Source organism: Anabas testudineus, chromosome 3 (genome assembly GCF_900324465.2).
Source record: "Anabas testudineus chromosome 3, fAnaTes1.2, whole genome shotgun sequence".
Taxonomy (NCBI): Eukaryota; Metazoa; Chordata; class Actinopteri; order Anabantiformes; family Anabantidae; genus Anabas; species Anabas testudineus.
The window spans coordinates 7,486,882-7,499,625 of record NC_046612.1 but is presented as its reverse complement, the minus strand read 5'-3'; the positions used below and the strand labels follow the sequence as shown (position 1 = coordinate 7,499,625).

The 12,744-nt window shown below is 42.7% G+C and overlaps 1 protein-coding gene across 1 annotated transcript; it reads right to left on the bottom strand.

The window, feature by feature from the left end:
- Positions 1-556: 556 nt before the first annotated feature.
- On the bottom strand, positions 557-12,411 carry crispld2 (cysteine-rich secretory protein LCCL domain containing 2). The gene is made up of 15 exons (XM_026379166.1): positions 12,083-12,411; positions 10,064-10,402; positions 8,875-8,993; positions 8,092-8,224; positions 6,790-6,905; positions 6,267-6,367; positions 5,987-6,181; positions 5,847-5,907; positions 5,639-5,705; positions 5,419-5,549; positions 5,212-5,255; positions 5,035-5,107; positions 4,863-4,938; positions 4,076-4,203; positions 557-2,161 (listed from the first exon to the last, which is right to left on the bottom strand). Exons 2-15 carry the CDS (start codon positions 10,331-10,333, stop codon positions 2,110-2,112), a joined length of 1,566 nt encoding a protein of 521 aa, XP_026234951.1. The 5' UTR covers positions 10,334-10,402; positions 12,083-12,411; the 3' UTR covers positions 557-2,109.
- Positions 12,412-12,744: the final 333 nt, after the last annotated feature.

Genomic DNA, 12,744 nt, shown 5'->3' with positions numbered 1-12,744 from the left:
TGTTTTAAGTAAATTAGGCATTTATTAATGGCATGCATACACTGAACTCATCATCACACTGAACTCAGACTAATGACAACTTCAGGCTGGAGTGTGAAATGGGAAATAATGAGGTCCCGACATTTTAGCTGAGTCTGTGAAGTTTCTTTCTTTCTCATGAAACACTTCCACCACAAACTGAAACCCTATTGGCAGATTCTGTTATGTCGTCCTTGACTAGAAGCGATTGCTTCAATTTATTGCTCCACTTGAACTGTGTGTGTCAACAAGAAGCAGAGCCAGGTTATGAACATGGTCAGTGATATTCTTCCAAAGGTAATGGACACGTTCTGGGTGGCCTGAGTCTAAATTTCATTCATAATGCATGCCACGCAGAATTTTGGGTCAAAGTACATTTCATAAAGTTGTGAGGTCTAGTTACGACAGTTATCTAGCTTTTTTCATCTTATGTCACTTTGCTAAAGAGAAAATAATTCACAAATGTGCATTTTGGACTTTTTGTAGCCACGTTTGTTTCTTTGGATCTGAAGACAGAAGAAAACAGAAACGAGTGTTGTAGCATTTATAAAACATATTTTATTTCCAAATTGTGCCAAAATATAGAATCCATTCTACACTTGTATAAAAACAATACAACCAACACAATTGAAACCAATTCACACAAGTTAATATTAATCTTATGTCTAGAGAATTATTCAAACCAAAAAAAAAAGATTTTATAGTATTTACAGCTCCGATACAGTCACTTTACAAACCCTTTTCATGTTTCCCATAAAAAACCCCATATAGAAAAGACCTAAATGCCTAGCGTAGCGATAGGACTGAGGTAGGATAAAGAAATAAAGTTTAAATATGGGTGAAGGGAAAGATTTTACAGACAGTAATTCTTATTGGCTTTTACTCTGAAAATCATTTGCATGCTTGTATCTTCAAGGAAACCAACTTTGTCTGATTTGTTTCTATGAAGGATATTTAAGTGCCACAACAGAAACGTTTTTGAGACCGAAACGGAAACAGGAATATGGAGAAAAGTATTGAAATTAGGGCTGTACGGATGGCAACAGTGCCTCAATCCTGCACGGTGATCTCAGCACATTCACACACCTCAGAACGTGGCCTAATTAAATGACCTGAAACACATGTGACACATTCATCTGTCTGGTGGGGAGGGAACAAATTTAGCATTTTAATTCCATAGAAATCAGAGGAAAGAACAAAGAAAGCACTAAGCAACAATAAATATAAAGCGTGATATTAATGCTTATTATTATGAACCGATTCTCACTGAACATACCCACAAAACCGTTTCCATTGTGAAGGCCCCTCTCCACCAACTATCATACAGTATACAGTAGTATACAGTGAATAGATCAATGTGATACCTTCACTACACCACCTGCATATGTCCCCATACAGAGAAACATCGTTTCCTCACAGCAGTACCTGCTGCCTGTGTCCACTTTCATTTAACACACTGTTTCCTCTCCTCTTCTACATAACCAATGAGTTCTGGCCCACACAGCAAGAACTCCACAACAACCCTTCTCACATTGTGCCCACCACTTATAAATACAACTTAGACTTGGATGTGTTCTCACAGCCTAAATTTTCAAGCGCAGAAAAGCAGATATTATCCATGTGAGCAGAAGAAGGCATTAAAATGTAATATATGGTACTCCATTTTTAAAACAAACAAAATATCATATATTCTATACACAATGATTAAATACAGTGTGATCAGTATACATTCCTGTGTATGAAAACCAGCATATATTTGTAATAAGAACATAAATGTAAACATAGTACTTTCTGTAAAACATGTCTAACTCAAAACATCCAGCACCAGCAGTTCAATGCATCAGGATATAAAACGCTCTGTATTCACAGATTGAATTGATGGTTCATCAAAATATTGAAATATGACTTTTATTGGGCGGCTACTGTTTAGTAAATAAGAGACAACAAGTGTCTATGGAGCTGCTGGGACGTTCTGTCTTCTTTCACTGAAGACACAGAGAAAGATGAACAGCAATGGTTTCCAACCTGTGGGCCCTTCCTGCTCGTCAAGAGCAGCTGCAGTGAATCTGATGGTTCTTGGGAGCTGAAATCTCATTCCCTCACAGGAAAAACTCGGAAGGAGCCCCCCTCTGTGTGACTCTTGCTGCAAACAGACAATATAGAAAACATTATGTTTCAACTACTGTCAATGAAAATATGGTTTAAATGAAGAATGAAGCAGCTGAGTTTTAATCCCTAGTATAGATTAATCTCCAAAAACACTGGTTATGGTTCTGAACAGCACTCCTTCTGTGTCAGTGTCAAGCACAAGCCTCTCTCTCTGGAGTGCCCCTTTAAGTAAATACATAGCTGCACACTAGTATTGGCCCAGTAGCTAAATTAACTGCTCATAACATCTGAAAACACATCCACCCAATGACACACTGGCTGCGTGACTCATTGTTTCTGAAACTGACCTTCCTAGCTTTGCCACGAGTGTTAAATGTTATGAATTAGCAATTAGTTAATTAGTGGAGAGGCCTTGAGGTTCTGCCATGATCAATAATCATGATAGGCCAGTGCGTTTGGTGTCAGATCACAGAAAATTGTCCATGTAGGAAAGCTAAGTGGCTGACAGCGCTTCCATCCTCGAGTAATTGGATAGGCTGTGATTACTTCCCCAGCAACGGTCCAATCCAAACTGCGACCCTGCCATGATGTCGGCACATGGCACGAACCCCTTCTCTCTCTCTCGGCCGTTTGACCCCCTATCCCACTGCCCTGAGCGGAGCCTTCACAGCTCTGCGTTCGATTTCATAGATTCAGACCTGGATTGTTTTTGGCCATTCAGCACTTTGCATGCTCAATTGAAATGCATGGGTAAAATAAGCAAAGATCCCATGTGTGGCCTGTGCACACACCAAACCACATCATTACTCTTACAACCTCACATGCCAGCAGAACTGACCACAAGGGCTTCCTTGCCTGAGCTTAGTGCAGTGCAGCCGGCCACAGACAGGAGAGTGATTTAAGAAACACGGTGTGCATGCAGGGAACCCCCTGCAGGTGACATAAATCAAGACTGGGTATGGTGAATAAAACTACGATTCTCAGGCATGTTTCAGATTCTTTTGTCAAATGTACTTGTCTAATTTTACTGCAAGCCTCATGGTTTCATTTCAATTGTAGCTCAAGGTTTTCCTCACCATTTATTAGAGCCTCAGCTCAGCAAAAAACTGAACATTACACTGTAAGAGAGATTTGTCTTGCTCGGTTGTGGACCAAGCGGGAGTTACCACCCACATTCAGATTTGTTTAGTTTAAATAAGTTCAGTGTTGTAGCTGAAGGTTGTTTACTCCGGTTAGATCACCACAGATATAACTACTGTGGGAAATTACAGCCATTAAAATGGCACCAACGAACAAAAACGAGCATGGATGAGAGTGAAGCAGGAACTCAGGTGGACTTACAGAATCCACCTCAACTCCTTTATCGATGTATTTCTTCAAAGTGAGGAAATGTAGGCCAATACAAACTAAACAGAGAAACAGCTAACATGAACTCACTGCCAGGCCCCATGTGCCTCATTGAATAAAATCACTCCTGCACACACACACACACACACTCAGTCTTAATTAGACCTCCTTCATCCCCCTGTTAGCTTTGTTTAACCTGCTGTGTTAGGACAACTGTCAGCTTGGTTTTCAAAAAGCACTGTGTGTGGATCTTCTTAGATGATTTGTTGGGGGAGTTACTCTTGTATAACATATATTTCTGGGGAACTATCCTCTTATTACTGATAGCGTACATCACCACTAAGGAGGCTTGGCAGTTTCACAGCTGCCAAACAAATGATTGCTTCCTGATGGAACGTGTCACGCGCCATGTCTACACATGGTATTTCTCATTTTTAGACAAAGCTTCCTTTAAATACTCTACAGCGAGACTGCAAGGAGCCAAATCTAAAAATATATACAGTATTTGTGGAATCCAGGCTATCTCCAATGTCCCTATGATAACACCATCTAGTAAGATAATTGCAGTAAAAATAGTTGCCCACAGAAAACCAAGCAGTACCTCTCAGACTGGATGCCATTTTTCAGGACTCCAACGTAGCTCTTTTTCTTGTCCAGTGGCAGTACATCCACCCAACCACCATCACTGACTGCACCTGCATGGATGGCTGCTTTACAAATACTGGAGCTCTGTGGAGAGGGAGTGAAGCAAATATGGAAAAAGGTTTTAACAAGATGGAAAAATGTTCACTACATTTGATTTTATTATGAAATACAGTACAAAATATATTACAAGAACTCCCAGACACACATGTACAGACACACACACACGCTCACAGTCTGAGCCAGATGTCTGTCTCCAGTACAACAGAGCGCCCTTATCAACAGTGTGGAGCATAATTATTCATTTCTAGTCCAAACACAGATCACACTGTTCATACACTCCTCTAACAATTCGAACCACACGGCTTATGTCTCATGTTTAATCACTGCCCAGCTTCTGTAGAGACTAATTTGAAACACGCTTGAAATTGCATAACACTGTTGAGCACACTTGCTTCTTTCTATGTGTCCCACTTCATCTGAGATAACATTTGGTTAGTTCTCTGAATGGTTGCACCCCAAGCGGTGTCACACATCTCTGCCAGTTTCTGGCTCTCCTCGCCATTACTCACATTCTCCATGAGCCACATTCACACTGTCTTTCCATAGCTACCATGCACCAAAAATGCCTGCAACGTTGCTCGAATATAACCCAGACCCAGATACCCTGTATTCATGTGATTTATTGCACATGTTGATGCAAAAGTTGAGAACACACAGTGAACAGAGAAACTTGCATTACTTACATCTGTGTAGATGTTGTTTCCAAACACAGGTGACCAGTAAGAAGGCTCAGCCTTGCAGTTGGAAGGACAAAAGACTCTGTAAAACAAATTTAACTTTAGTATGAATTTGGAGCAACAGATTAAGATAAAAATCATATTAATTAAATAACAGACAGTAGTTTTGAGAAGGCACCTTGGACAATATGAACTGGGATTTTTGAAAGGGCAGATTTCAGCCACTGTGGTGTAGCAGTCTACACTTATTTCTGTCAGAGGGAGAGTGAAGAGAAAACAAGTGAATACACCTCATATATGATGGATGATAAAACAATCATGATCTCAGAGATTCAAAAAACATCACTTCACTTACCTTCCACTTTGCTCACCATGAAGGGATTGCCAGGCTTATATTTACTGTAAAAGACATCAGAATGTTTGGAAATTAGGAAACCAAATGGTTTTTCCGAAAAATTTATTATTGCACAAAATGTGAGTCATAGAGGCAGGAAATGTGTTTCATAAGTGCTGCATCAGGATTTTAACCTAATCAGGAAAATCAGGCTGACCAGACACGTACCTAAGAGACTCGATGCCATTCTTTGTGGATCGGACAAAGAATGGTGTTTTATCCATTCTTATTACATTGACCGTTCCTCCGTTGTTATCGATCACCCCAAAATGGATAGCAGCTCGGCAAATACTTGATTGCTGAGACAATAAAAAAAGCAAGCAGTTATAAATATTCGTTTACATTGTTGCATGATGTATGGTGTTTTCTTTACGTGGCACAGACTCACCACATCATAGTAGAGAGTTCCCCAAACTTTCCCTTTCTTGTTCAGGCAGTTAGCGGGACAATTATATCTGCAGATAAAATATAAGATGGACACAAGAGTGAGTTCATACTGGAGACAAAGCATGTGATAAATGAGAATTAAGACACATACTGTATGTAAAGTATAAACAAAAGTACTGTTACACTGAAATTCATGAACATAACCAGACCTGTTGCAGGTTGCTCCTTTGCACTTATCTCGCAGTCTAGTCTCACACTTAATGTTTTGAGCTGCAAGAAAAGAAAAAGTCCGTTAAAAAGTCGAAAAAGATGAAAACAAACATGACGTTTGTGGTTATTTTGTAGCTACCTAAGAAGGTGTTAGTGGGCGTCTTTGAAGGTGACGTTCGAGGTGTGATGGTCTTAGGACCGGAGGGCCTGGACACCGGTTTCTTCGGAGCAGATGGTTTGGGTTTGGGAGCAGGTCTGGCAGTGGTACGAGGCGGAAGAGGAACCTGAGGCTTCTCCACTTCGTTCATGTCTTCTGTCTCTGAGCGCTGAGAGTCTGTGGGCGGATAAACCAGTGGGTTTCAAGCTGGTAACACATTTAAAGGCAGCATGTTGAATGAAAACCATTTGGGTTTCCTCACCTTTATAGCACAAGTTATTCCTACATCCTCCTCCGTAGCTGGGAGGACACTGGGAACAAGGGCGCCCATGCTGGTACGGAGCCATTCCGATCCAGTTGCCCCTGCAGAAGCAGTGCACAAGGGAGAGCTTGACTAAGGTGGAAATGAATCATCAGTCAGGCGTCAGTGGCCTCATGACCTTGTAATTACTTCAACACTCACTGCACAAGGTCAACACTGCTAATATTCATCTGCCCCACTCATTGTCTCTCAGGCAATTACATCTTGTGAGCTGCGTGGAAAACAAAAAACCTGCTCTGCTCTTATTTTTCTTTCCCCGTGCTTCATAATTATTTTTCTATTCTGACATCTGGAGGAATTTTAATGGCCCCAATATGTTGTCCACCCAACGTGCATACTTGCAGCGGGTCTGTATTAACACACACTAGCGTCTGTCAGCTCTTAAAGGAGAAAGAATGTAAACAAGAGTCAAGAGAGCAGAGGCGTTGATGAACAGTTGAACGTGGAGGAATATTGATCTTACTTTGGGGAATAGTTGCACACAAGGTAAACAGCGTTCTGCCATATTTCTCCCCATACGTCCATTGTTGGACACACGTGCACAGCACAGCCCACTCGGTTAGTGGTTGCCCAGACCAGCTGTAAAGAGGGAAATAAAAGAATGGCAAATATTAACAGAAAGAACAGCTCAATGAACAGACACATAGGAGAATAAACTACTGAGCTCGTAGCCTAGATTTCCTGCCTCGCTCTTCTCACAGCTCGTGGTTCAATCAGTCATTGCAGAGGAAGCAGCAGGATTGGCAGCTACAATTAATGGGGCCACTGGGACTTACAGGGGTGGCTGGTCTGTTATTTTGCCCCAGTCAGATGCACATGGTGTTTGAACGCAGTTTGTTCTGTGTGAAACAACTGTGATCAGTTTTGTTGAAATGTGGAAAAAGGGCTTTTAATGTCCTAAAAAACAGAAGTCGAGGTAAAATAAAACCTTTATTAGACAGTGCTGTCACAGATAAATGATGTGCCATTTGACGGTGAATGCAACACAGCATGTTCCACAACTCCTCCTCACTTTTCCTCCCAAAGTCTAAAACATGTGCTCTACCTCCTCAGGAATGTTCATCTTTCCCTGGTACAGGCTTCTGGAAGCAGTGACTCAGCACAGTCAGACTGATGTGTGCTGGTCATTTAGCACAATGCAATCTCTAACTCCAGAGGGTCTAGCTGTTCTCGGTAGCCGAGTGTGACTGCCTGGAGTCTGAAGCTCCCGAGCTGATGCTCAGACTTGGCTCTGTCCCTTCTGTGCAACATCTTCAAAAGAATCCAGGTCAAGCAGGGAAGGATGTCTGCTGGGTCTGGAAACGACTACCAGATGGCAGTGATCAGGTTTCAGGGAGAAGGCACAGAGAGGAGTCTGGGTGTCTCTGTAAACTCATTCCAGTAGCTACAAAGTAAAGTCTAGGTGAAAAAGGGGACAGCTCACTGCTTTCTGTTTAATTTTTAACTTCTTCTCTTTTCTTTATGTGCATGCATCTCGTTTTTACTGTCTGCAAGTTATGAGCACGTGGGTTATTTAAGCTCTCAGTCACGCCACAGCCCTGAAACTGTGAAGTATCACAGAGAGTGCACAGCACATGTTGTCTTCAGCAACAGATTCTCCTTTTAAATAGGTCTTCAGCCGCTGCTGACTCGAGTGACATCACTTGAGGCCGTTTATCAAACTTCACTTATCTCCGTCTGGAGCCACATGTATAAAATGAGTTGACTTCCTCTTTTATCTGTCTCACCTCCCTTTCTACTGCCTCCATTTTATGATTTGTCTCACCTGAGTATAATGGGTGCACATGGGCCCCGTGCAGTGTTCGGGACACCAGGGATTACACTCGTCAGGGTAGGGATAGGTGTAGTCTTTCACTTCATCATACCAGGCCTGGACGTGGTAGGCAGGAGAGCGGTATCTACAAGGCACAGACACACACAGATGAACACACAGTAAGCTCAGTCACAGGGTATCTAGGTACCAGGGTCAAAAAGGGAAATATTTGAGGGAACTGCCAGGTGCTTTGGCCGGACTTGAGAGACACTGCTTGAACCTCCCTGCCCCTGCCCCTCTCGTCAGGCCTCAAACGATGAGTCTGAATTTCGCCTCACACATAGAACAGCGGCCTCTTCTCCCTCCGTAGCAGGAGAAATCAAATTAAGTTGAAAAAAAAGTATCAGAGCAAATCTAAACACGGCTCCACAGGCGAACAAATCGGTTCTATCTGTTGTTATAAACATCTCTTTTTACGGCATTGAAAAGGGCTAAGCTTATACATGGAGAGAAGAGGGGGAGTGGAAAAAACAGGACTCCACATCAGGGTTTGTTGGCACAGGAAGAAAAGAAGGCAACAGGGAGGGAGAAGGGGGCCTGTGGGAATGAGAGCAGATTCCTAGAAGGGCACCTGCTGCGATAGCTGCACACTTTCATACACACAAGAGTTTTTGTGTCTGGTGTCTGACACTAAATTCACTTTAAATATTAAAATCTGTATAGTATAACTCAGATTAAGTCTCTTAGATTTACATGTAGCATATCTTACAGAGTGTGTGTGCTATTCCATCTCACCTGCCCATGTGAACTGCCAGGTTTTGTCCGATAGACATGAGCAGGTCCTTGGGTCCATGGTCCCACTGACACTGCTCTGCCCAGTGAGTGGCGGACCGCTCCAGCTCATCATCCCAAACCTGCACACAATGAGTTAGACAAGGGACTCACTTTAGACACAGCGGCAGTCTGAGGACGTTGCATCACCTGCTGCATCCTCTGCATTGTGGAGCAGTATACTCCACACCTAGTTCTGACTCAGTAACCACAGTCGGATCAGTGCCTCCTGCCCTGCACTTTTTCTTTTCACAGCGAGCTGAAACAGAGCTGGATACAAGTACTTTCATCTTCGAAGGTGACATGTGAGCAGAACAGCTGACTCCTGGCTCTGGTCTATTACAAATCTCATGAATTCACAGTTGAATTATCTACATTTCCTGAGTGTGTTTCTTCAGAGCAACATACAGAGAACTTCAGAGTAGAGAAGACACCTGACTCTGACTCGAGGAGCGCTGTGAATGGAGGGAAGACTGCATACGGCATGGCCCCTCGCAGCACATCTCCTCAGTAAATTTCCAGCCTTTTGGTGGTCGCTAAAACATGCACACACTGCAGCCCCAAACGCCCATACACTAACACAAACACACACTGTGTCTGTTCCCTGGAATTTGAGAGAGAGTAAATCTACAGATACTTTCCTCCTCAGCCATAACCACACTCCAGAGACACACAAGCCACCACTGCTTCTCACAGCTTTATGGTTTCCTGTAAACTTCTGTGTGTCTCAACAATAATCTCTCTCCTATTTCACCCATTGATGTGCCACGTCGTCCCATAATTTTTCCTCTCTAGCCTTTTTCTCTCTGTGTCCCCCTTTGACCTAGGCCTCCCTCACTTTCCTGTCTTCTCCAGCACTGAGCTGTTTGCAGGTAGGACAGAGTCAGCATTATTATCCCCTCTGTAAAAGAGCAGCACAGCAGGCTGGCAACAGCTTCCCATCGTGACTGCATGTTTCCAACAGAGAGAAAAGGTTGTTTTTATTACAGCAGCACCACTTTTCTAGGCATAATAAAACCTTAAACCCTAATTACCAGCCTCATTTCAGAGCTCAGTGTTGCTGACACATTAAAATTAAGTTCTTTGTGATTCTTCCGCAAGTTGATGACTTTTAAGAATGACTGTGAAACTGGTAATTGAAGCAATGTCTCACCATGTACTCCATGTCTGAGGCAGTAGGGTAGACGCTGCCCCTCAGCTTGTTGTGCAGCTGGAGGATCTCCTCACGGTCGGACCAGAGGATTGCTCGTCGACTCCTGCTGCCAGCTGTGTTGCTGGTGCTGTTCTGCTCTGTTTCTCCCTGGTAGCTGCTCAGCAGTTTCCTGAGCTCCTTGGAGTCTGGCAGGAAGGAGGAAGCTGAGTTCCTGACACACAACACCAGGAGTGAGATAACGTGCAGCCAGGTCATGGCAGTGCGGGTCATTCTGACACTTTCAGATTGTAGCAGACGTTGGATATTGTTTGAAGGTCGCCTCAGAGTCCCAGACAAAACCTGCAGGAAGGAAAATATTAATTGGGTCTTTCCCACTCTGAGTCAACAGAGAGGAGTAGAGATTTCCAAATCTGGGTAAAGAGATTACCAAACCAGCGCAGGAGAAACTTCCTCATCCACTTTTGAAACATGGCAAAGTTTGTCAGTTTCAAAACTGCCCTCCTTTGGGAAGCTCAGTTTTCTTTAGCTTTTAATAACATCTTTGTCATTTTTCTCAATGTGCACGTGGTGTACTGTAATATTGGAAAACCTAAAACTGACAGATGTTTCTAATACATCTTTGTGCCAATGGGGTTAATGAGCTGTACAGGTTTAATTAATAAACTGAACACAGTTCAACTATATGTATTTGCATCACACAGTATTTTGTGCAACATATAGTGAAACTATACGGTTGACAATCTGTCAATGACCCTCTGATAACCAACCAGATTCTGAAAGTCGTGTTATTTTGTACAGCTTCAGTTCTTTTGGCAAAAACCCCAAAATAACATGAACAGTAACACAAAGAATCAACCAACCTCCATATTTACAAGACAAACTCTGCCTGAATGAACTTGGGCAATGAACCCTTTAAAAAGCCTTTCAACTTAGTCATTAACTGTAATACTGACTTTGATTTGTCTTCAGGGAGACCTGAGTTCAGGTTTTCCCCCTGCTGAACTGTGCTAGAGTTAAAAACACTGCATTCCTGGCACATCCGGGGCCATAATCTCCAAGTGACCCTGATCTCTGACTTCCCTCTGGAAGGCAACAAGATGAAATATCACAAAGTCATAAAACGTTTATGAAGAGAAACGCAGTCAGTGAGTGCGATCGAGCCGAGCTTGACGCTAGCCTGCACTCATTGCTCTTATCCTTGAATCCCTTCACCTCTTTCCCTCCGGCTGAAAAGATGGCTTGAGGTCTGGCACCAGCTCTGTGTCAACACGCTGTGCCAGCTCTGAGCACTGGGAGCCAGTCGGCAGCCCAGGCACCACACCCGTCTCCTCTCCTCGTGCCCCCTTTTCACACTGAACCTCTACCAGCTTCTGTGTCTGAGCCCTTCTCACAGCTTTCATGAATTTTATACCAGAGTGACAGACAGAGCAGAAAACACATGTACATATCTACATCCTGTCTATGGGAACTGTTGTCTCTGCCACTGTGGGGCTTCATCTGAAGTGGGACTGACCTCCTCTCCAACCTACACATGAGGCTGGACGTAAACACAACTGATGACAGAGTTTAGTTTATTTAAAATAAACATCTGCTCATTTTTCAAAGAGTATTATTCTTTTCTATTCTCCAGTGGTTTCTTAATTAACTTAATGACTTTCATATTGTATTAATTTAAAATACTTGTCTACTTTTCTAAAAGTTTCTATTCTGTGTATAGATTATTTTATTGTTACTGCTCTCCCACTGACATGTCCCCAGTAGTTCTGCACATTCAATGAATGGCAGAGTCTTTCTAACTAAAATATTAATGTCAAATATTCATAGAGAAAACATTTAAATCTAAAAGAAAATCAGCTTCATTCACAAAAAAAGCAAAAAAACAAGCAAACCAGATGCACTATACTATACTATATATATTGTTTTGCCCATATTATAAACTATATTTCAGAATAAACCATAGCATAGCTAAAAACTTCCACATGTTGCACACAGATGTGTGTAGAGTTTTATCAGACTCACCTCTGTCTTCCTCAGTTTCCAGTTGCCTGAATATTTCGGAGCAGTTTGCAGATCTGGATTATTCCCTTATGAGAGGACCAGGCTGCTGCTTGTTGGCGAGGTTCCTGAAGCGCGCAGGAGCTGAGTGACTCCCGAGCAGCTCACACAGCCTTATATAGAGAAGGAGACCCCTCAGGAGCAGAGGAAAAAATGACCATCTCCCCTCCACTTCCCCTCTGGCCAGCCCTCCTAAAGTAGGTTATGTTCTTGGCAAAAAAGCGCGCAGCGTGCGCACAGTGACGAGCAGCCTGATGTCAGGAGGAAAACGATAAATATTGTAAATCAGCGTCTGTCAGACGAGTCAGCGGCAGGAGAGAGATCAGCATCTCTGAATCACGTTTGGCTGACAGTTATTACCGGGACTGTTTCTTCACAACTATCAACGCTCCAGACAATACAACAAATGAATCAGGAGCACCAGTGAACAGGGAAAATTAAATCCCCTAAAATAAAGTTATCCCTGTGTATCAGGAGCCATTTCCCCAGAATTACTGGGTATCACTTTCTAATAAAGCACCATGTATGAAGGGTTCAGCAGCTGGATAGAAACTAATGGCTGTGTTACCACTTCTTTATAGATCTATATCTTTATCTATCTATATCTATTCATATACTTATAACTG

What these genes read in the sequence shown, in the direction of transcription:
- crispld2 (XM_026379166.1), bottom strand. Translation starts at nt 10,333, where the DNA reads ATGACCCGCACTGCCATGACCTGGCTGCACGTTATCTCACTCCTGGTG. An exon ending in CTGGCAGTTCACATGGGCAG is followed by an intron (nt 8,225 to 8,874) that starts GTGAGATGGAAT and finishes TGTGCCTTGTAG; the next exon opens with ATACCGCTCTCCTGCCTACC. An exon ending in GTGTGCAACTATTCCCCAAA is followed by an intron (nt 6,368 to 6,789) that starts GTAAGATCAATA and finishes CTGCTTCTGCAG; the next exon opens with GGGCAACTGGATCGGAATGG.